The sequence below is a fragment of the Benincasa hispida genome, chromosome 12 (assembly GCF_009727055.1).
Source record: "Benincasa hispida cultivar B227 chromosome 12, ASM972705v1, whole genome shotgun sequence".
Classification (NCBI taxonomy): Eukaryota; Viridiplantae; Streptophyta; class Magnoliopsida; order Cucurbitales; family Cucurbitaceae; genus Benincasa; species Benincasa hispida.
Window position 1 is genome coordinate 60,295,495 of NC_052360.1, and position 23,075 is coordinate 60,318,569.

Sequence of the window (23,075 nt, forward strand, 5' to 3'; positions counted from 1 at the left end):
TCCAAAAAAGAATTTCATTGAGAAAAATATTGTGAAAAATCAATTAGTTAAAAAGAAATTCTTGCCTAACGTCACTTGTTATTTTTATGGTAAAATTGGTCATAAATATCATACTTGTTGTTTTACAAAGATGAATGCTAATAATTCTAGAACTAATTTTAAATGGGTTCCAAAGTCTTTGCTCAATGACAATGAAGGACCTAAGAAATGGGTACGAAAATTTCTATATGAGCTTTTCTTGTAGGTATGATTCAATAAGCAATTGTTGCTTGGACTTCAAATGAGAAATTATTTCAAATTTGAGCAACTCTTATGGCTTGCTTGAATCCAACAAAGGAAATTGCATATTTGATAACTTTTATTTTTTATTTTTTGAATTATTGAGATAATTATTCCTTTGGTATTTTTATAAAAATTATATCTCTTTTTAATAGTTTTGACGGGTTAGAATTTGAGATCTTGAAAATTACATTGTTATGAAAAATAACTGTATATCTATCTATTTGGCTTCTTTATTGCTTAATATTTGGCTTTTTGGCCATTTAAATGTCTATTCTATCCTTGTGTTTTCCTTGGAAAGTATTGAGAGAAAGGATATTGATTTTTGTAAAAGATTGCAATTGTGATTAAGATATATGTTTTATTATGTTCTAGGTTGAAATAGATTAAAATTTTATTAAAATGCATTTTGAGCATGAGCTGTGCATTTTTGTCGAATGAAAATCATTTCGATGCATAGTGTTTGTCTTGCGTTTAAAAGTATGCTTGTAATGTTGCATGGAAAAGTTGTTTAATTTCTTTTTCATAGGGGGAGTATGTATAAAATTGATATTTTCTTGAATTCCCATTTCTGATTTGCTAAAAATTGGTATAATCCTTTTATTTCTAATGCTATAAATGCTATATTTGTTTTAATATTCTCTTTGTAGCATAGTAGTGTTGGAAAACAAATACATGCAGTGGAAGAAAACAAGATTATTAAACATTCTAATTCATTAATTTTGACATCAGAAGAAGCATGTTCACAGAGAATTAAGAGGATTTCAACATATACCTTTGAAGAACCTCTTGAATCTTAATATTTAGCTACAATCTTCTTTTCCTTTGATTGTGAACGTCTTCCCTATTATTCTCTTGGAACCTTAGATTGAGTTGTGGGACTCAAAACAAGCTTGAATTAGGGGAAAATGGAGAGGAGGTACTGGTTTACCAAGGTTGAAAACTTCTTCAACCTTTAAAATTTCTCAGCAAATTCAGTCAATTTGCATAGGAGTCTTTCAGCTGAAGCTTAAACTGAAAGATATACTGGAATATCATGATATCTAATTGCATCAAATTCTGCCACCTTCAACTCCAATTTTTGGTAGTGAGAAGTGAATATGGTGCTTGGTTAGAAAGTGGAAAAATCCAACTTTTGAGTTTTCCAATTTCCAATTTTCTTCTTTTCCTTTTTAATTTTGACTTTCAAAAGTAAAATTTTTTCCAATTTTAATTCTTTAATTAAAATTGAGATTTTATTAATTATACAAAAGTTAATTCTAATTAATAACAAATAATGAAGTAAACAATTTAATTAGTTTAATATAAAATTTAAATTAATTTATCACCAATTTCATGAAATTAATATTTAAATCAAAATATTAATCGATTCTCCAATTTCATTTAATTCCTAAATTAAATGTTTAATTATATCACATATAATTACTAATTCCCTTAATTCGAATTTGACGTTTCAAATCAACTTATCACGCTAATCTAAGGCTTATCCATTTGTGAGCTAGTAGGGGAACCTAATGGACCTATAGATCATGGGCTCTAACAATCCGAGATTAATTAATTAAACTTTTTACACCAAATTAACCCTCATTCGTTAACTCTCGAGTCACTCCACTAAAGCCCAGAGTTGCACTCCCTAGATATATTGTGTCCACTTGATATAACCATGATTAGTAAGTAACCCTTCACAGGTTATTCATAATAACGATTGGGTCAAAAGGTTGTTTTACCCTCGAGATTACCTCTTGTTCGTTAAGTTCTACTGATCCTCTAAAGAACAATTGGTTTGTGATTCGATCATCAAACCGAGTCCCTCTTGGGCCAGTTAGAGGGTGGAACCCTTTGTTCAAGACTCGGAATCAGCACTTAGGGGAAAATGAAAGCGGGTAGAAGTGAATTTCATCTTGCACCTTATGTCCCCAGCTATCTACTCGGTCTTACCCCTGAAATGGGAGATTTATTGAGCCGGCGCTGTTGAGCCAACCCTCATCTATGCAAATCTAATGATAATTCCGAATAAACAGGAGTTTGTAGTTAGCTCAGGATTAAGGTTAAGTTACCTAGGTCATCATTGTGAAATAGTCAGTCTTAAATAGTAAACAACGTTATAAAGTAGGAGTGACTTATTTCTTAGTTCGATCTTGCACAAACTCATTGCACAGGACACTCTCACTTCTTATGTCAATACATGTACGAATCAAGATCACTTCATTTATAACACTTTACAATTTCTTGTAACAACTACAAAGTGGGCCGCAACCGATAGTGTTACCAGAATAAGGCACCCAACCTTATTCATATACTATAGATCATTTAGACTATTTACTTGAACCTGATCCACTCTTATATCTCCACATAAAGTTCAAGTACTCATGTAATAGTCATGGATTTTTTAGTTTATTGGATTTATTTCTAAAAACGAAATAAGCACTTCATATATTCAATACAACTTTATTGAATCAAACTTCAATAACAACTTTATTGAATTTATTAAAATAAGTTTATTGTTTATAAACCATGAGTTTTAGGACATAAAACCCAACAAGTAGATGATATGCTGATTTGCTATTATTTGGTATCAATATTTTATTTTTCAACAATTAGTGTTTATTTTATAATATTTGATATTTTGGTATCTCGATTGGTTGTTTTTTACTTGAATGATTTTATCTCCTTGGTTCTTATTGATTTCTTATTAAAAGGAGAATGCTTGATTTTAGGGGGAGTATAAACATTTATATCTTTTTATATATGAATTTCATGTTTGAATGAAATTGATTTCCTTATTTCTTTATTGTTGTGTGCCCCTCTTATGCATATTGTTTATACTTTTAGGAGGAATTATTGTCTATGTTTTGAAAATTTATTTGATATTTCTACCCTCCAAATGAATTATGTGCTAATGTCCTTTTGTCCCTTATTAAGGTGAGTGTACAATTGATTTCAAAAGGGGGAGAAATTTGTGAAATTAGTCTTAAATAAAATTAAACTAAACTTGGTTGATTCTTTATGATACCTCTAGAATTTACAATGTTGTTGCTTGTTATATTTTTTATATAAAGCATTTTGATAGGATAAATGAAAAATTATGTATTCATGATTTTAGGATAAACATTCATGTCATTATATTGTTTTTATTGTCCTTTTTTGATTAATTTCAAAGGGGGAGAGGTAATAAGAAAAATGAAAGATGTCGTTATTGAATATACTCTTTGTATTCAAGTGAATTGAAATTATATGTGTGTTGATTATGCATCAAAAACATATTTCATATCACACACCTATTTGAATTCCATTTTTCTTGACTTCTTTGTGATCATAAAAAATGAGGAGATTGTTGACTTTTTGGTCCCTAATCTTAAATTAATTAATTAATTAATAATTTGGTTATAACAAACTAACACACACACATACACGCGCACGCACGCATACGGTGAACAATCTACTCTTCAGGTTTAGGGTGTAAATCTATTCTCCAAGAGAGTTTTTTTTCACATTGTTCTTAATTTCCAAATTCATTGTAAAGGTTGCTCTTGATCCTTAAAAAGAGTGGTTGTAATGGTTTGATCTTCAACCGTGGAAAGGATCAAGTTCATTCTTGCTCAAAAAAAAAAAAGGAACATTATTACGGTTCGACTTTAAGCTGTGGAAAGAGTCAAGTTCGTAGTGACATACCTAAGAGGAGCTTGAGAAGTGGATGTAGGCCGAGTTATGCTGAACCACTATAAAAATTTTCAGTGTTAATTTCTTTTATCTCACTCCTACTTTAATTTTGCAATTAATGTGTTATTTATTTTTGAAGTTAATTACTCATATTTGTATATTTTGATTAGTAGTTCTTAAATTTCTACATTCTCATCAATCTTGTTATTAGAATCAAATTGGATACTTTAAAGTAGTATTATGAATTTCTTGATTATTTTGAGTTGAATTTATTTACATGAATTGATTGTGTCTAAGTTACTTGTTAACAAAGTTTGTTAATTTATCTAATTGGACCCACATTAGTAAAAAGTTTTAATTAGTTCGATTAAACCCTATTCACCCCTCTCTAGGGTTTCCATACCGGTCTTACAAATTTTTGTCTCCCTCATTCTCTTTCCTCCATTTTTCAAATACCCATAAGTTTTCATCTTCTTCAATTTCTCTCAATCTTTGAAACCCTATTTTTGAGATCTTTTCGGCCAAATCCTCTCTCAAATCTTCAATTTTGTCAGGCCAACCTTCTTAGGTCCTCACTGATGACCACACTGCCAAGCAGAGGACGGCAAACAAGCTGGCAAAAATAAACAACAAATGACAGATTGACGATGAACGATGAACGATATCGCAAGCGAAGGATGATGACGAATGATAGCTTCTCGGACGATGGACGAATGATGACACCTTCTCATATCCTCACCAGTGACTCAGACGACAAACAATGAAACGTGGAGGATGACTGGACGACGGGTGGCGAGTAGATCTGTTGGACAAATGCGAACTCGACTGGACGACAGATGACAAGTAGATTTGGACTATGAACGACGGACTTGGTGAGCAGATTTGGAATCGGCGGACTTTATTTTTTTAACTCTATGTATGATATATACAATGATTTATATAAATTTTTTTATGATATATGTTATGATTTATGTTGAAAATTGAGACCATTTGTGATTTATATCTTGTCATATATATGGAATATGATATATAGTGTGATTCATATTGAACATTAAGTATCAAAACTTTCGAATGACACAACTACCTATTTGAGTACATTTATACTTCAATATACTACTTAGAATATTTGCAAACATATATTACAACGTTCTAAGATATATTTAAAAATAACCATAATCCACCACAAAAACCAACAAGTTGTTGAAATTTTGGGTACATATCAAATATATTTACTAGTAAATTTCATATATTAGTTAGAATATTTGCCAATTTTCAAAGGTATATTTAAAAACAACATGAATCCGCTAGAAAAACAAGTTGTTCGATACGTGAAATGCGTTAAATGAAAAATAAAACATATTAAATGTATTTTCTCTCTCCAATTAAAAAATGGAAAAAAAAACATATTAAATGCATTTTCTCACCATAATAAATACATTTTCTAGAGAGTTTTGTAAATATGGAAATATACATAAAAAAGGGATATAAAATAAATAGAAAAAGGGTAAAGTGGACCAAAATTAACACTAGAATCATTCTTTGAAAAATTTTATATAACCCAAAGATGTTTTGTTATGTAAAAGTGTCTAAAATATTGATTTAATAATTGCATGGGCATCAACATTTGATCAATAATTCATTTTTGAAAAATTGAGAGTAGTTAAAAATGGGTAGAAGTCGGGGGAATAAGCTGTGTATGACATGACTTCTCCAAGTGCCAAAAAGCTCAAAGAAAAAACAATCACTTTCGTAAAATAAAAACAGATTTTCGCTGCTGTTCAAAGGATTTTGAGATCCACATCGGAACTCGGTAATAATTGGGCAAAAATGGCTTCAACATTCTTCTTCAACACATGATTCAGATCTCTCCCATAAGCCCTAATTCTACCTCATTCGATCTCTATCCTCTTTTGATCCTTCATTCCAGCTCTCAATCCAAGTCTACATTAAGGAACACAGCAAGATGTATATGGCATATGGATGGCCCCAGGTCATCCCTCTCGAATCTGCCCTTTGCCCATCTTCTCAGCAGATCATATACCTTAAGGTCGTCAATCGTTTACTCCTCGTTGTTTCTCCCACTCATCTCGAGCTCTGGAGCTCAGCCCAGGTACCAATTCATCTGTTAGTTTACGTAATTACGTTCATGTTTGTCAATTGAAGAATTTTTGGTCCACAGTCCACTGGACCTGACGGAGCGGTTTCTGCTTTCGACATTTGATTGCTATGCTTATGTTTGTGAATTTATATGATGGCTATGCTGGTTACGGTTTCTGCTCATTTTTTGGTTTTGGTAATGGGAATTGTGAATTTTGGATTTTGACATTGGAATATATCTGGCTTTGTCTGGACCTCAGCATAGAATAAGATTGGGGAAGTACAAGCGGGATTCGGATTCAGTGCAGAGGGAAGGAGAGAATATGCAGGCCGTGTGGAGTCCTGATACCAAATTAATTGCCATTCTTGTAAGTGTTTCGCCTATTTTGAATATATATATGTTTCCTTTTCTATTCTAAATTGATTCGGGGTGAATATCTCTTGCGTAAATTGTAATGCCATTGTTAGTTAACTTAGGTTCTGTATTTTTGTTATGTGCAATTAGGAGCTTAGCTACCTTTGGTCCCTTTTTCTTTACATGTCCAACCAGCACCTGTTAATTTAATGTACACATTAGTGTCACATTATGATTTTTTTTTTTTTTGGTGAAATAAACATTTTATTGATGAATGAAATTGAGGGAGAACCCCAAACACCAAAAGGTGATTACATAAGGGAGTGACAATTACTGACTAAAAAAGATAAGCTAAAATGAGTGAAAAGGTGCATTGTTTACACCAAGAAAAACTGATAGGCAAAACCAAATCCATAAAACAATTAAAAGAGGAAAAAGGGTCACTAAATAGCCATCTATTCCTTTTGCCCCAAAAACTCCAAAAGAAGGCACGCATGAGAGCTAGCCAAACCATCTTTTTAGTACCACCAAAAGGATGAGCCACCAATAAAGAAGCCAAAGCATCACAGATGTAAACTACCATCTAAAATCTGGAAAAACAATATCCAAAAAACTAGCAGGAAAAGGACAATGCAAAAACAAATGGATCGTAGTTTCAACAGTAGTAATGGCACCTCAGCTAAGCTCTCAAAGAAAGATTTTAATCTTTTTAAGATAATTGTCTTTCCATATCATTGAATAAAGATCATACATAATTGAATCCATTGGGCCCACCAAAACAGCCATAAGAGATTTAACAGTAAAACCTGAAGATGGATCAAGCGACTGCATCCAAGAATCAGAAAAGGAATACAAGCTGATAGAAGCCAAGTGATGTGATCAAGAGGCCCATTCCAAAAATCTCCAACTCAGTAAGATTACGACGTAAGTTTAAATCCCAAACATCGGTATATGAAATCCACACAGTAGCCACAGTAGCCACTGACTGCTGTGCAATATGAAAAAAGTAAAAACCTTGGATATGTCGTTGAAAGAACACCACAACTAAGCCAAAGGCCATGCCAACAAGATGTAGCAACACCATCACAAAGTTGATGACGAGCACAAGTAGTAACTGAACCAATAAACTGACAAATAAACCTCCAAGGAGCTTTAGAAGAAATATGAGGGATAGATGTAGGCCAAATACAATTAGAGGAATAATACCTAGCCACTATAATATTTCTCCATAAAGCATTACGCTCAGATAAGAATTGCCAAGTCCATTTTGCAAGAAGAGCAGAATTATGATGCTTAATGTTTCTAATACCAAGGCCACCCAAAAAAGCTGAAAACGCTGAGTCACATTATGATATTTTATAAAGAAAGCATTTGTAGAGCTCATGTTAATAGCATATGGAGGGACTTAAGCCTGCATGTTGAGAATGGTGCTTCGAATGGATTTTGGTTGAGGTTATATCCATCCAATCTGTAATTAGATATCCTCAGATATGATGTTATTGCTTTATTTGCATATTGGGCTTTTATTATATTGAGAATATAGGATCGTTTTTTATTTTTATTTTTATATATATATATATATTTAATTTTTGACTTGTATACAACATAGATATCTGATTATGGCTATTATGGCATGATTAAGGTTTTGGAGAAGCTAAAATACTTCTGGCCTTTCATATTTAAACCTCACTTTTTTATATTTTTTTTTGTCCATCTTTGAATTTGCTCGTGTAAGCACTTAATTTATCTTTGTAATTATTAGTTTGGATAGGAGTCTGTTTCTTAGTTAGTGTTAAAACTCCTTTTGGTGGGCTGATTTCTTTGTATGGTTGTATATTATTTCCTTTTTCTCAATGAGAGTTCAGTTTCTCATTCAAAGACATGGAGAAAAGATTGTGTTACTTATTATTGTGTTTAGAATAAGCTTAAACAATGCAGATGTTTAATTCTTTTACTTAAATATTTCGCTTTTTCAATCTCATGATATAATTTTTCTTGCAGACATCATCTTTCTTTCTCCACATCTTTAAGGTTCAATTCACAGATAGAAAGATACACATTGGAGGAAAACAGCCCTCTGGTTTATCTTTTGCCATCATCTCTTTGGTTCTTAGTGAGCAGGTGCCTTTTGCAGCGAGGGAATTGACAGTGTATGCACTCTTCTAATTTTGAAAACAGGGCTATCTCTTGTTTTTGATGCAACTGAGTTGCCATTCTTGCTAAAGAGAAACCATTTAGCACACTTTGGAACTTGGCAAAAGTTTTGTTGTGTTTTATGTCGAATGATTTAAATCCTCAATTTGGCAATGATAGACTTTCATTAATGAAGGAGGTACAATTGAGAGGTGGAGAAAAATTCCAACTGTATCAGATCAAGCTTCATTCTTGAAAGATGCATCTATATAGTTTCAACCAATCACACTAAGTATGGCCAAAGGCCCATAGGTTCATTTCCGCCATCAATCTTGTTTATCTCCATGAGTAAGCTGCACTGCAAAACTTATTCAAGATATCACTACGATGGGAATATTTTGTCGATGGCATGATATTTAAACATGTTGCTCAGTGGAAAGGATTTCTGAAGACCGATGAATAAGCTGGATATTTAAATTCCCAACCAAACTCTTGCAAGGTTTACTTTATTAAGATTAAAAAAATTAGCAAGGGTTCTTTCTTCAATGAAGTCATTAGCATTATTCTTCTTGTAGTTACAGACCAAGCTAAGTGCTAGATCTGTTTTAGGAACTTGATTTTTCAGATGATTCTAAGAAATGGAGGTTAAGTGAGTAGATGCAAAGTAATCAATCACGGAGGATTCGAAAATAATATATGAGTCTAGATTATTCCTGTATTTGATGTTTACAAAATAAATACAATCTCACGTAGGATAGCTACATTATTCTGGGGACTAAAATAGGGAGTCAAATACTAAAGATGGTTGGATTTATTATGCTTTGTTTTTCTTTTTCTTTGACTTGGTGTATTCTTGCTAAACCGTTTAGTATCAGAGTCCTTTGATCATTGTGGTTTGGGATGCCTTTTTATAAGCCCACTGGCTTGTAGAGGGTGGTTTCTATCCTTGCTTTTTAGTATAGTGTTTGGTGTTATGGAATGTTTTCGTCACATATAGTACTTCATTCTATTTATACCAATTTTAGATATTTAAACTAGTATTCCTAGCTTTAAGGACCAGTTTCAATAACTTAGGGTTCTTTTTCTAGTAGCTTCTTGGTATATCGAAAATCCATATTTGAAAAAGATTTTTTAATTGTAGTTTAAGCAAGTAGATTTCTTAGTTAAGGTTGGTTCATTTGTATGGCTGCTGTTATGTTTCCTGTATAAAAAAGTATAGCCTTAATTACTTGTTGAATACATATTTATGTTAAGATTTGTGGACATCTAACATAAATATGTAACTGCTTTCAATAGCTTTATTGGATCCGCTAGGTGCTAGAGTGGAATCTAAAGTTTTCTTTTCCTTCTCTCTTTTCGACTTTTATAACTGCTTTCTTCTGTGAAGAGTAAGCTATAATGTGATGAAGACTTCAGTAGCCACCATACCTATTGAAAGTCTTAAATATCTAACATTGACCTAGGATTATCCTCATAAATTTTCTCTCTATTCTCCTGGATCATTTTACAGTTAGAGTGACTTTTGATGAAGCTAAAGCAAATTGTTGTATCTAACTTGAGGTTAAAACATGAGAAAGAGTAGTTTTAAGCAATAACCTTACACACTAAGAAAGGAGAAACAAAAAGTAACTCCTTTGTATTGAGGCTTCTTTCCTTGCTTTCGTAATTTTATACATCAATGAAATTATTTTTTTTTATCAAAAAAGGGGAAGATTTCCCCTTCAAATGTCTTCCCATCTCAATAATAGTTATTCTTCTCTTTCTTCAATGAAAAAATGTATTTGTCAGATTAGTGAATTGCTTTAACAAAAGATGTGATCACATGATAGCAGGCATTGAGACTTGGTTTCTAAAAACTTTCATAAGTCTGGAACCCGATCACCAGAATGCTGTCGATAGGCAATGTAATTTACAATCCACACTTCTAGATGTAGAAGTGTTTCACCAATATCCTTAAATGGAATGACAACTGTGGAATAGTTGCATCCCTTTTTCTTTTGAACTAACTTATAAGAATTCAATGTTAGTTATATTAGTATCTACTAATTCATGTATATATATGTGTGTATGATATCTATATTTTATTTATCAATTTTGAATTTTACATTGTTTTTGCAGTAGCAATATTGTAAGTGACAGCAAGCATATGTTGATTGGGCTTTCTAGTGGTTCTTTGTACAGTATATCCTGGAAGGGAGAGGTAATGTAAAGGTTTTCTTGGAAAGCTATCAAATATTTTTCAAATTCATTCTCATATGCGTAGTTTTGCCAATCATCAGGTCCTATACGCTGAATTGCTATTATCTTTCCCTTGTCTTTTATCTGTCTTTCTTCTGATTACATATCTTTCTTCTGATTACATTTCTTAAACAGTTCTATGGGGCCTTTGATATTGATCTTCATCCTTGTGATCACAATGAAATTGGCCTACCTTCTCTTCCTCTGGATAATGGTCTTGCTTATAAAAGTTCTCCAAGGATTCTCAAGAACAATCATGATGTCCGCCAAAAGTCTGTTATCATAAAGTTGGACCTTTGTCTACCTCTGAGGATGCTCCTTGTGCTTTATTCTGATGGAAAGTTAGTGCAATGTTCTGTAAGCAAGAAAGGCTTAAAGTACACTGATGCTATTAAGGCTGAAAAAACACTTGGTACTGTAGATGCTGTGTGTACATCGGTAGCTTCAAACCAACAAATTCTTGCAGTTGGCACCAGAAGAGGGGTTGTTGAATTATATGATCTGGCAGATTCTGCCTCCCTCTTTCGTTCTGTTTCTTTGCATGACTGGGGGTAAGCCTGGAGTTATCTTTTTCCAGAACAAAGAAATTGTACCGTCAAGAACCAATGTCAATTTCTGTAGGGTATCAGGATTAAAACTTTCTTTGCTAGTAAAATTTGTTAATTACTTTAAGGATGGAGTCTCCTTTAATGTTGCTGGTTTAACGGCCATGAATTTGAGGGATTCAAGAATGTCTTTGCTCACACTAATTCATTGTATCTAAGATGATTTTGACATCATGCAGATATTCTGTAGAGGACACTGGTTATGTTAGTTGCATTGCCTGGACACCAGATAATTCTGCTTTTGCAGTTGGGTGGAAATTAAGAGGGCTAGCTGTATGGTCCATTTCTGGTTGCCGTTTGATGTCAACTATCCGCCAAGTTGGTTTAAGTTCTGTGTCGTCTCCAATGGTTAAGCCAAACCAAGACTGCAAATATGAACCTTTAATTAGTGGTACTTCGCTGATCCAGTGGGATGAATATGGTTATAAGATTTATGCTGTCGAGGAAAAAACATCAGAAAGAATACTTGCATTTTCTTTTGGGAAATGTTGCCTTAACAGAGGTGTTTCTCGCACAACACACGTACGGCAAATTATATATGGTGATGATCGAATCCTCATTGTGCAATCAGAAGATAGTGATGAACTTAAAATGCTTAATGTTAACCTTCCGGTAGGCATTCAGATAACCAGCTAGTTTAATTGGTTATTTGTTTTTATATTTGTATCTCTGACAACATTTATCTTGATCCAGGTCTCTTATATTTCTCAAAATTGGCCTATTCAACATGTTGCAGCTAGCGAGGATGGTATGTATTTAGCAGTTGCTGGCCTACATGGTCTAATCTTATATGATATTCGGTTGAAAAAGTGGCGCGTATTTGGGGATATTACTCAAGAACAAAAAATTCAGTGTGAAGGTTTATTATGGATGGGGAAGATTATAGTGGTTTGCAACTACACTGAATCTTCTAACATGTAAGAAACCTTTTAAAACTACTCTCTTCTTCTGGCCACAACTAATTCATATTGAAATTTCAGTTTTCCGCCTCCAGTATCATTGCCTTGCTTAAATGGGCTATTAGGAGTTACTCAATTGTATGGCTATATTTTTTAGGCAGGAGCATTCACCATGCTCTTGTTTGATTTTTGTGTTCGGCTATAATTTTTATGGGTAGACAATCTTATGTATAAATTTTGTTATACTTATTTGTATCTTGAGCACATATTTATGTTCATTTTTAATCCTGATTAATCCATTTTAGGTACGAGTTACTTTTCTTCCCAAGGTATCACCTTGACCAGAGTTCATTACTGTGTCGGAAACCACTGCCTGGCAAACCTGTGGTGATGGATGTAAATCAAGAATATATACTAGTCACCTATCGACCATTTGATGTTCACATTTTCCATTTGACATTACTTGGTGAATTGACGTTATCTAGTACCCCAGAATTACAGGTAAAAGAAGACTTTAAACTGCTTTGATTTGAGAATTTCTTCGAGAATGGTAGTACTTGCCCGATGTGCTTTCTTCTCAAGTGTTCGGTTGCCCTTGAGTGACAACACTTCGATTACTTAATTCTTCATTCATTTTTTAAGTGATAAAATGACAAACAGCTTTCTACAGTAAGAGAATTGTCAATTATGACTGCAAAGAGCCATCCAGCATCAATGCGATTTGTTCCTGAACAATTCCCAAGGGAAGGCATTTCAAACAGTCATGTCTCTTCTTCTACTATGTTAGTTCGAGAGCCTGCAAGGTATTTGTCAACATGTTATGTAAACTGGTATTCTTCATTTGATATACTTCTAAGAGGATTGATGTGTTTTGCTAGATGTTTGATTTTGAGAGCAAATGGAGAGCTTTCTCTTTTGGATTTAGATGACGGGCGAGAAAGGGAGCTTACTGACTCTGTTGAGTTATTCTGGGTCACCTGTGGTCATTCGGAGGACAAAACGAATCTAATTGAGGAAGTTTCTTGGTTAGATTATGGTCATCGAGGACTTCAGGTGAAGGATGCTTGAAGTTTCTAATATTTATCAATATTTGTGTGTAAATATTAGCTGTTAATATTGTAGTCTTTATTTGTCCGTATTGTTTTCTTATGCTGTAGTGGGCCTTTCCCCTAAATGGGTGTTCAACATAAGATGTAAAGCAGATGGTAGTATTGAGAGATACACAACTAGTAACTAAAAGCTTCACTCAAACCTATAAAATTGTTATTAGGAAACATTCGTTCTTGCTAAAATTAATACTATCAAAATTCTTTTGTCTCTCACATCTAATTCTGAGTGGTCTATCCTCCAACTTGATGTGAAAATTATTTTTCTCAATGACGATCTTGAGGAAAAAGTTTTTATGTACCTAGCACTAGGTTTTGAAAAGGAATTTGAGTACAACAAAGTGTTGCTACTAAAGAATTCTCTTTAGGCCTTATATTTATTTTTTTGAGGGTATATGGATAAAATAGTTGGTTCTAGTGAGTGGTTTAGGTAGGTTGGCAACGTCGTGTCTAGTTATGAAAGTGCTATCTTTAGAAATATCCACCTCTGTTTATTGTTCTTTTGTTGGAGGAAATCTAGTTATATGGTGAAGCAAAAAAAAAAAAAAAAAAGGAAAAAGAAAAAGTGGTGGCGATGGAGTAGTGATGAGGCAGAGTTTAGAGTTTTATCCCATAAAATTTGTGAGGGTATATGAATAAAAAAGATACTTGAAGAATGGAAATTTCCTCAAACTAAACCTGTGTGGATTTTTTGTGACAATAAAGGTTGTCAATATTTATTGTTCATAATCCAATTCTTCATTATAGAACAATACACACATTTATAAAGTGGAGATTGACACAAGTGTAATATGTACTTCCAAAGATAAAAGCAAATTGCTAATGTGCTTACTAAGGGTCTTTCAAAGAAGCAATTTGACAAAGGACTAGAAAAACTGACTATGGAAGGAATCTTTGTAGTCTTTATAAATATTTGTGTAGATATTCTTTTAGAACTCAAAGACACAAATGTACAACATATAGAACGTATATTGTTCAAGTAAGGTTGTATTTGTGTGTAGATGTTAGTTGTTAAACATTTAGTCTTTATTGTACCTTATGTTGTAGTGGAACTTTCTTGCACATTTTTGAATAACATAAAATTTTACCCCAAAATTTGTAGGGGATTTTCTTCTGTACTCTTATCAGTTCTTATTTGGTGCACTTAATTTTTCTCGTCTCTTATTTGGGATTGGCTGATATTTATTCTGGTTGGAAGCTTTTTACAGGTTTGGTATCCTTCTCCGGGCGTCGACTCCTTTAAGCAGGAAGATTTCTTGCAGGTATGTGCCTGTGACTACTAAATTATTAATAATGACGTAGTTGTGCCTTGTAATTTCCTAAGCAACGCAAGAAAATTAAGTGTTATTCTTTCTGGTTCTTCACAAATATTTCCCATTTTGTAAGATTCTTCCAACTCTATTTGTTCATTTGAGGTTACTGTATGCTCTACTTTTTTCTTTCTCTACAAACAAATCCTCGACAGTTGGGAAGCGTTGATGATTTAGTTCTTTTGGCAGTTTTGGCACCTTGCCAATCTGCCCTTAGGTTGTTCATTTTGTGAGTATTATAGTCCATTGTTTCTTATAAAGAAAAAAGAGAGAATTTATGAGTCCTATTCTTAAAGATTGATGCATAACATTTTGGTTTAGATATTCTGTCATCTCTTTACTGGCCCTTCTGTTTGACTGGTTCAGATATCCTTGTACTTCAATTTAATATTGAAAAAAAAGTTTCTTTAGACTTTGTACAAGGTGGTTGTTTTTGCTGCTTTAAATTTATGTATGAGAAAACGTAATCGTTAGGTTAACCTCAGTAATCTAAATGCAAAATAGTTGTAGAACGTTCCCTGACTTGTTTAAGTTATAAACTTGCTTGTAGCTGGATCCAGAGTTGGAATTTGATCGGGAGGTATACCCACTTGGACTTCTCCCAAATGCTGGTGTTGTTGTAGGTGTATCTCAAAGAATGTCATTTTCTGCAAGCACAGAATTTCCATGTTTTGAGCCATCACCTCAAGCTCAGACCATACTGCACTGCCTATTACGGCATCTTCTACAGGTAGCTCATCGTTCTTCTCATGTTATTGAAGCTTCCTCGAGTCCAATGGTTCCAGAATGCATGGAATTGGGGACTGTATCTTATAACTTGGTACTTTCAGGCTTCAGCTTCCTCAAAGGAACAAATTGAATATTACCTAGAATTGTAACTATATTGATGGTTCTAACTTCATTATCTCGCTTTTACTAAATATGAAGCTAATCAGACATACTGTTTGAACCTATCTAACATTGTTGGTAGTGGGTGAGAGAACACAAGCCAAGGGAAATACTGACTATGCCCACAGTTACTAACTTGCGCCCACTTTTATAACAAACTCTCATGCCACTCAAGTTCCCGATACATGATTTCCCTTCCTCTTCCTAACCCCTTTTCCCAGTATTTCAATCTTCTGAAATGCATCATCCGCCCCCCCGCCCCACACCCCACCCCCCCCACTTCTGAAGAAAGAACTTCCATTGGAAGGAAAAGAAGAAAATAAACTTCATTCTAAACAAACTCTCTTCCCAGTCAGAGTGCATTTGTAAAGTTCTTTCTTGTTTATACCCTATCATTATCTCCTGGCTTTGTCAGTGTGTTCCAGTTGTATTGCTTTTTATCTTGTAGGTTATATCTAATAGTCTCTTGCTACTATATATCCAATATAGCTTTAAATCTTATTATGATTGGAAATCTGCCAGAGGGACAAAAGTGAGGAAGCTCTGAGGTTGGCACAGTTATCAGCAGAGAAGCCTCACTTTTCTCATTGTCTAGAATGGCTTCTTTTTACAGTTTTTGATGCAGAAATATCCAGGTATTTATGTCCTTAGGAAAGGAATTAATTCAATTCATGTATTCCTTCTTTATACCATTTAGATTTTCCTTGTATAAATTTATCCTCCAAAGCTGTTATCTTGTAGTTTCAATTTTTCAGTACATTTATTCTTATTTTGTTAAATTTATAATAAATTTCCAGTTGTCAAATTCAGAAATGAACTTGACTTATTCCCATGATTTTGTGATATCGATGTGCATCTTCTCTTTTTCTACTTTTATATTTTCTCATAATCTGTAGCGCACTGTTTGAGGCAAATGGAATATTATTAGGCTACAAGTTTCTGGCTTGTCTAAATGTGAGAGGGTGCATAAAAGTTGTCACCTGGAAGTAACATATTTCTTTCAAGAAATTTGGTTAGGAACAGTTTTCTAAACACCTTCCCTTTTAAACCTCTAAGCAAAGAGACACTTAAAGAGAAAATATTAACCTGTGTTGGAAAAGTCATTTGGCAAGAAAAATTGATATGTTAGGTGATCACCTAGTTACATCCTACAATTTACCTTAACAACTAAATGTAGTAGAGTTAGATAGTTGTCTTGTGAGTATAGTTGCAAGGCTCGCAAGCTAGCTTAGATCAGACACTTAGATATCAAAAAGAAGTTGATATAACATGAGGAGAAGTTTTTAAAATAAGTTTTGAAAATAAAAAGAAATAGAAGAGGAAACACCTCAGGTCCTTTGTGTTGACTCAGGCACTTCTGGATGGAATTCAATTTTACCCGATTTCTAACCTTCAATTACTGTATTGTTTATAAAATTCAATGACGTAATTATGTCTGAGCGTGTAGTATTCACTTTAACGTTGAACTTTACATCATGAATCGTGATTTTGATTGTAGGCAAAATGTGAACAAGAACCAAAATTCAGCTGCTAAACATGCAAACAACAAGCTTTCACTTTTGGAGAAGACATGTGAGCTGATAAAGAATTTCTCCGAGTATCTTGATGTAGTTGTAAGTGTTGCAAGAAAAACTGATGCTCGACATTGGGCCGATTTGTTCTCAGCTGCCGGAAGATCAACAGAGTACAATTTTTATACTGTTTACACATTGGTTTCTTGTACTCAATGCTTTCAATACAAGATAAATGCATGCAGAATTCCGTGCATAGGTGATAAGACATTTTTGTTGGCATTTACTAATGATTTCAATACCTAGAACCTGGGCCTGCTCGACTATAGTTTCTCTATACCCTGCATTTTCTGGATGGGAGTAGGACCGGGGCACCTAGACTTTAGCTAAGACATTTTTGAAACATGATTCATTAACTTATAGTTTTATTGGTTTGCATGTAAAAGATATAGTTTAGGAACATCTAAATAGGAAGCTAATTGTGGTATACTGACTAATGAATGGACTTGAAAAGGGATAGAGGAAGGCACTTAATTGTTAAAAGTGCACATATTCTTGAATTTATTTTAGTTATCTCTTGTTTATAATTCTTCCACAGATGTATTGAGACTTCAATCTTGAAAGGAATAAAAAATTTCGTTTACTTTTGGAGGAAGAAGACTTCCTGCTGTACTAAGTTTTCCTTTGATCTATGTGAAGGAAAACGTGCAAATATCTATGATGGATTTGTTAATGCTTTATAAGAATGTCGACAGTGTGTAGTCTTAATTGTCTTTTCTCATTCTCTGATATGTAAAATTTTATATGTGTTTATTAATTAATTAATTGCTTAATTTTACCTGGAAACTAAGAATATTTCTTATATTATTGTCTAAAAGTAATATGAAAAGTTGATGTTTCCATATGCAGATTGTTCTCTTCGATTAATTGAATCCTGATAAAATCAGACAGCTTTTACCAAAATTTTCTGAGCATGTGGACTTCTATTAACAAGTCTTTCATTCAAAAGCTACCAGTTTTCATATATCTAAAGATTTCTTAAAAATAATTAACTTGTGTGCATCTTTCTTATTATTTTATTTCATGGCATTTGGCCACTTTGTTACTTCAATCAAATGTGTGGCTATGGCATATGCACTTTTTAATGTACTCATGTCATACACTTTGCCACCTCATATCTTTTGACTGTTTTACTAATTGTTATATTCCTTTTATAAGTGGTGTGTTATTTATTATTGACACTTTCAATTTTCAGGCTGTTTGAAGAATGCTTCCAACGGAGGTGGTATCGCACGGCAGCCTGCTACATACTTGTAAGAGATGGATTCCTTTTTCTGGAACAGGGTGAAGATCATAAAATAACTCAAAATTGTTAGAAATTACTTTGCTCACACATAATAAATCACGTTAAAGGATTCTTCTTTGAACTTTATCACATATATTTAGATCCCTAAGCCTGAGAGTCCAGAAGAATTTAATTTATTATCGGGTTTGAATTTTCATTTAGAATTGATGGAATTCTGTAGAAATAACTAGTGGCTCTATTAGATTATACGAAGACTAATAAGAAGTTTCTATACTCTGGAAACTCGTAGTTAGTTCTTTTGCTCAAGAACTAATTATTAAGGGGACGTTTGGGGAAATGAGTTAGTTATTAAAGTCCTAGGTTATTATAGTTGGGTTATGATAGTTTGTGTTTGGAGTGTAGATTATTTTAGTTTGGGTTATAATAGTTTTTGTTTGAGGTGTAAACTATTTTAGTTTGAGAAGAAAATAGTAAACAAGGTAGTAAATAATAAAAAATGATGAATGTAAAATAGTAAAAACTGTAGTAAATAGGTAATATTGTAGCAAATGGGAATTTTGTAATAGCGTTGACTGTAGTTAATTGGAAGTTTTGAAATAGTTTTTACTGTAGCAAGAGGTGGTTATTATATTTTGATGATAACCTTTGCCCCAAACGTCCCATAAGTATGTTCTATTTGAGTTGCATAACATAAATCTATGCACAACCTAGTGAATTGAAGCGAAAAGCACATCTTGAAGATGGTGAGCAGCTTTTAGCCCCATGAAATATGGGCTATGGCCCAAACTTGAAGGTAACAGGATATATTTTATTTGAATATCACAGGTGATTGCAAAACTCGAAGGCCCCGCAGTTAGTCAATACTGTGCTTCACGCCTATTGCAGGCAACACTAGACGAGTCCTTGTATGAGCTTGCTGGAGAGCTGGTGATAATGAACATATTTTTGTTTCTCTTAATTGGGTATGCTAGTTTAATATCGTTGAGTTAATAATTTTCTTCCTATTGAAGGTGAGGTTTCTGCTGAGATCTGGAAGAGACTACGATCATGCATCGGCAGATTCAGACAAACTATCACCTCGATTCTTGGGCTATTTTCTTTTTCGTTCTAGCAGGAACCAAACCTTCGATAGAAGGTGATTTAATATATTGATGAGCTGTTTTGCACGTTTCAATGTTCTATCAATGAAATTTGTTTCCTGACCAAAAAAAAAAAAAAAAAAAAAATGAAAATTCTCTTTGTAATGGAGTTAACTCACATTGTCTTCTTCATTTGCAGTTCATCATTCAAGGAGCCAAGCGCACATGTTACTTCTGTCAAAACCATTTTGGAAAGCCATGCTAGCTATTTGATGTCTGGGAAGGAATTATCAAAGCTTGTAGCATTTGTCAAAGGAACTCAGTTTGATTTAGTGGTGGGGAAAAGCTTTTTGTAGTACATTCTGAATAGTCAGGTTGATTTATATATATGAGAGTTTTGTTATAATTACAATGTTTTCAGGAATATCTCCAAAGGGAGAGATATGGAAGTGCTCGTTTAAAGGATTTTGCATCAGGGCTTGAACTAATTGGGGAGAAGGTAATATATATGGTCATCAAATTCTGAACTCTCATTTTTGGTATAAGAATTCTCAATTCTTTTCATTGTCACCAGTTTCAGTTATGTTACTTCCCTGGCAGAAACTGTCTTCTCGCTATCTTTCTATTATCACGTGAAATTAGTTGCTAATGAAATTAGTTCCCACTATATCCATAAAGTGATAACTTGATAAGGTTGTAATACTTATAAGACATTTCATATTTTGAGCTTCTTTGTGGAATTTTGTAACTTATTCTTTAATATTTTCATACATCATACAAGTTTTCAAATTTTAGGGTGGTTGGAATGTTCTTACTGTAGTGTTTATCTTTCTTGTCCAGCTTCGTATGGAAACACTTCAAAGCCGGTTGGATGCAGATTTCCTCTTGGCTCATATGTGCTCTGTTAAGTTTAAGGAATGGATTGTTGTTTTGGCCACTCTTCTAAGACGGTCTGAAGTACGCACTTTTTTGTTGACTACATTCGTACATATTAGGCAATTTCATCCATCGCTGTTTCATAAGATTTTAATTTAATAACCTTAGTTCAATTTGAGAAGTTAGGAAAATCCAAAGATAGTTTACGAGAGAAATTAAGGGACATATTTTCTTCGATCTATGAAACCAATTTACTTACTACATCTTGAAATAAAAGAATTCTCCATTTGAAGCCTTTGGTGCATTTTTATGTAACAGAGTCATAAAGTATCATTCTATCACACGTTTTTTTTTCTTTCGAAAGAAACTATCTGAAGCATTTTCTTCTCCAATAAAATGAGTAGAGCATGAAAGATAACACCACTTTGTGATGTGACTCAACTTATGAATATCACTGAAATTCATCAAATTGGTTTCTTGTTTAATCTTCAAAGGTGCTGTCTGATCTATTTCGGCATGATCTGCGGTTGTGGGAAGCGTATAAGAGCACCCTACAGGTAAATTTTGTTCTGAACTCTTACGACTGCTTGAAATCTTTCATGTTAATTGGAGTAATTGAAAGATAGACGGCTGAATACTATTCTGATAATGATATGTTTCATGTGCTCCCCAGTCATCATTTGTAGAGTATCACGATCTGCTTGAGGACTTAAACGAAAAACTTCTGTCAGCGGAAAAATTGGAGGTGTAATAGAGCAGATTAGCTTCTAACCATTGTTTCATCTTCATCGACCATCTGTCGCCAAATGAAATGGTCATTCATTTCCATTTCCATGTCCAATGGGATTATTTTGTTGGTTTTTGGTAACAGATCGCAGACCGATCGAAGCACATTTGATCGAGTGAGCATCAACATGTTAACAGAGAGGAAAGCAAAGTAGTAGTAATTGTCAATCGACCCCTTTCAACACAAGCATTAGATGACGGGTAGAGTTTCATTAAAATCTTCATGCTTATTCTAAACAGCCTGCAGGTTTGGGAGGAGGTTACATTTCTCTGCAAAAGCTGATAAATGCACTTTTTCTTTCTTCTCCTTATGATCCCAATTCAATCAATATTGTGTATATGGCTTTCTCCCCCTTTGTGAAGAGTATTCTTTTTTGGGGTTTGTTAGGTGAGGGTGGTTGAGTAATGTTGGCAAGGGAATCTGTAAAGTTACTGCAAGTGGTCACGTTGTAGGAAGTATTATTTCTGCAATATTCCTTATTTAAATATATTTTTTGGGGAAACTTGTAATAGTTTAGTGCTTAGAGCTTGTACTACTTAAATGTTGGTCATAAACTGTAAAATATTTGTAAAGGCAACCATGACAAATGGAGTTCTCTAGGAGGGGTTGCTTGAGTCGGTTATAATTAATATTTGAGGTTCATGTTAAGATATCGGGGTAAGAGTTTTTTAGCACTATTTATATCTCAATAAATAATCAATTCTTCAACCCACCAGGAAATTCTTTACCTTGTATTTTAGGATAAACTCTTTTGATTGGTCCTCTAGGGAAGGTTTTTCCTCACTTAGGTTATGATTGCAACTCATAAGATCATGAGAAGGATTACTGACATGGTAAGAATTGAAGGGTAATGTTGGGGGTGTTGAACCTTCGTTGGGTTGGAACACCTAAGGTCATATATAATTTTTTATAAGCCAAGAAATAATTCACATACACCAATAAGCATGCATTCACCGCAACAAATCAACCAAGTAGAGACTCAAAAACATGACAATCAAAGTCAGATTAATGTATACTCTAAGATCAGTCAAATCTTATAAATATTGAAAGAAATAAATAAATAAAAAAAAGGTCAAAAACTTGATGTCACGCAGAATAATATAGTGAAAATAGTTTTGGCCAAGTATTGTCTTCAAAGAGTTAGTTTGATAATTCTTTTAACTATTTTAGAAATAGTTCTAATTTTATTTAGGGGACCGTCTATAATGTAAATAAAGTAATCTAATCCTAAGGAAGCAAACAAAATGATGAATTGTGGGGATTTTCAATAAAGAGATGTCCTAGAGTATATATTTCATTAATGAATCTAAACTCAATTGCTTTCATTCTAGAATAAATTAACACATCTAGATCTAGAAGTCTTTTATCCGAAGGATCCATTTCGAGGTCAACCACTTAATTACTAATTCCTAATGTCTTGAAATTAGTCAAATAAGCAAAACACTAGAACCTTTCATCAACAATCGCTATTGTTATCCTATTATGTTGGTATATTCAAAAAATAATCTAGCACGCGTGATCTAACCTAAATCTTCTTGTTATAACAAGATTATAGATCAAGAAATAATTTACTTGTTGAGCAAACGATTAAAAACAATAAGCATAGATATGCAAAAAAGTACCCATGCTAATTGAAATTCAAGATCCACACAGAGTTTAGAAATAATCCAAAGAATTCACCTACACCTAGAACAATAGGAAAATTAGCCAAACATAGCTTTCATAAACTTAAAGGAAAATTAAAGATGAGAAGTATATAAATCATTATTTGACGATCCAATCCAGTCTCTGAGGTAGAATCGATTGTCAATTGCTTCCCATTGATTTTAGGTAATTCTACTCAAACCTCTCTCTCCCAACCTCCAAAACTGATACCAATGAAACAAATAAATTTTTTAATGATGGAAGTTATTGCAATGTCGCAAGGCAACGCCACGACGTTGTCT

At 33.4% G+C, this 23,075-nt stretch overlaps 1 protein-coding gene across 2 annotated transcripts; it reads left to right on the top strand.

Annotated features, from left to right (window-relative positions):
* The first annotated feature begins 5,646 nt into the window (after positions 1–5,646).
* On the top strand, positions 5,647–21,781 carry LOC120092996 (guanine nucleotide exchange factor subunit RIC1-like). 2 transcript variants are annotated; one of them, XM_039051283.1, is made up of 23 exons: positions 5,647–6,049; positions 6,297–6,404; positions 8,393–8,541; positions 10,643–10,724; positions 10,898–11,313; positions 11,547–11,979; positions 12,061–12,284; positions 12,572–12,767; positions 12,927–13,069; positions 13,145–13,319; positions 14,581–14,634; positions 15,233–15,412; positions 16,093–16,205; positions 17,069–17,254; positions 18,337–18,394; positions 19,213–19,314; positions 19,398–19,522; positions 19,666–19,801; positions 19,888–19,965; positions 20,307–20,423; positions 20,837–20,899; positions 21,016–21,087; positions 21,214–21,781. In XM_039051283.1, the coding sequence occupies exons 1-23, from the start codon at positions 5,903–5,905 to the stop codon at positions 21,238–21,240; spliced, it is 3,384 nt and encodes a 1,127-aa protein (XP_038907211.1). In that variant the 5' UTR covers positions 5,647–5,902; the 3' UTR covers positions 21,241–21,781. The 2 variants fall into 2 exon arrangements, with proteins under 2 accessions (XP_038907211.1, XP_038907212.1); XM_039051284.1 differs by lacking the exons at positions 5,647–6,049; positions 6,297–6,404; positions 8,393–8,541 and adding an exon at positions 8,606–9,023.
* Positions 21,782–23,075: the final 1,294 nt, after the last annotated feature.

Bases quoted from the DNA above. Each gene is read 5' to 3' on its own strand.
- LOC120092996 (XM_039051283.1), top strand. From the start codon at position 5,903: ATGTATATGGCATATGGATGGCCCCAGGTCATCCCTCTCGAATCTGCC. The intron at 11,980-12,060 runs GTAGGCATTCAG...ATCTTGATCCAG, and splicing joins TGCTTAATGTTAACCTTCCG to GTCTCTTATATTTCTCAAAA. The intron at 20,900-21,015 runs GTAAATTTTGTT...TGTGCTCCCCAG, and splicing joins CGTATAAGAGCACCCTACAG to TCATCATTTGTAGAGTATCA.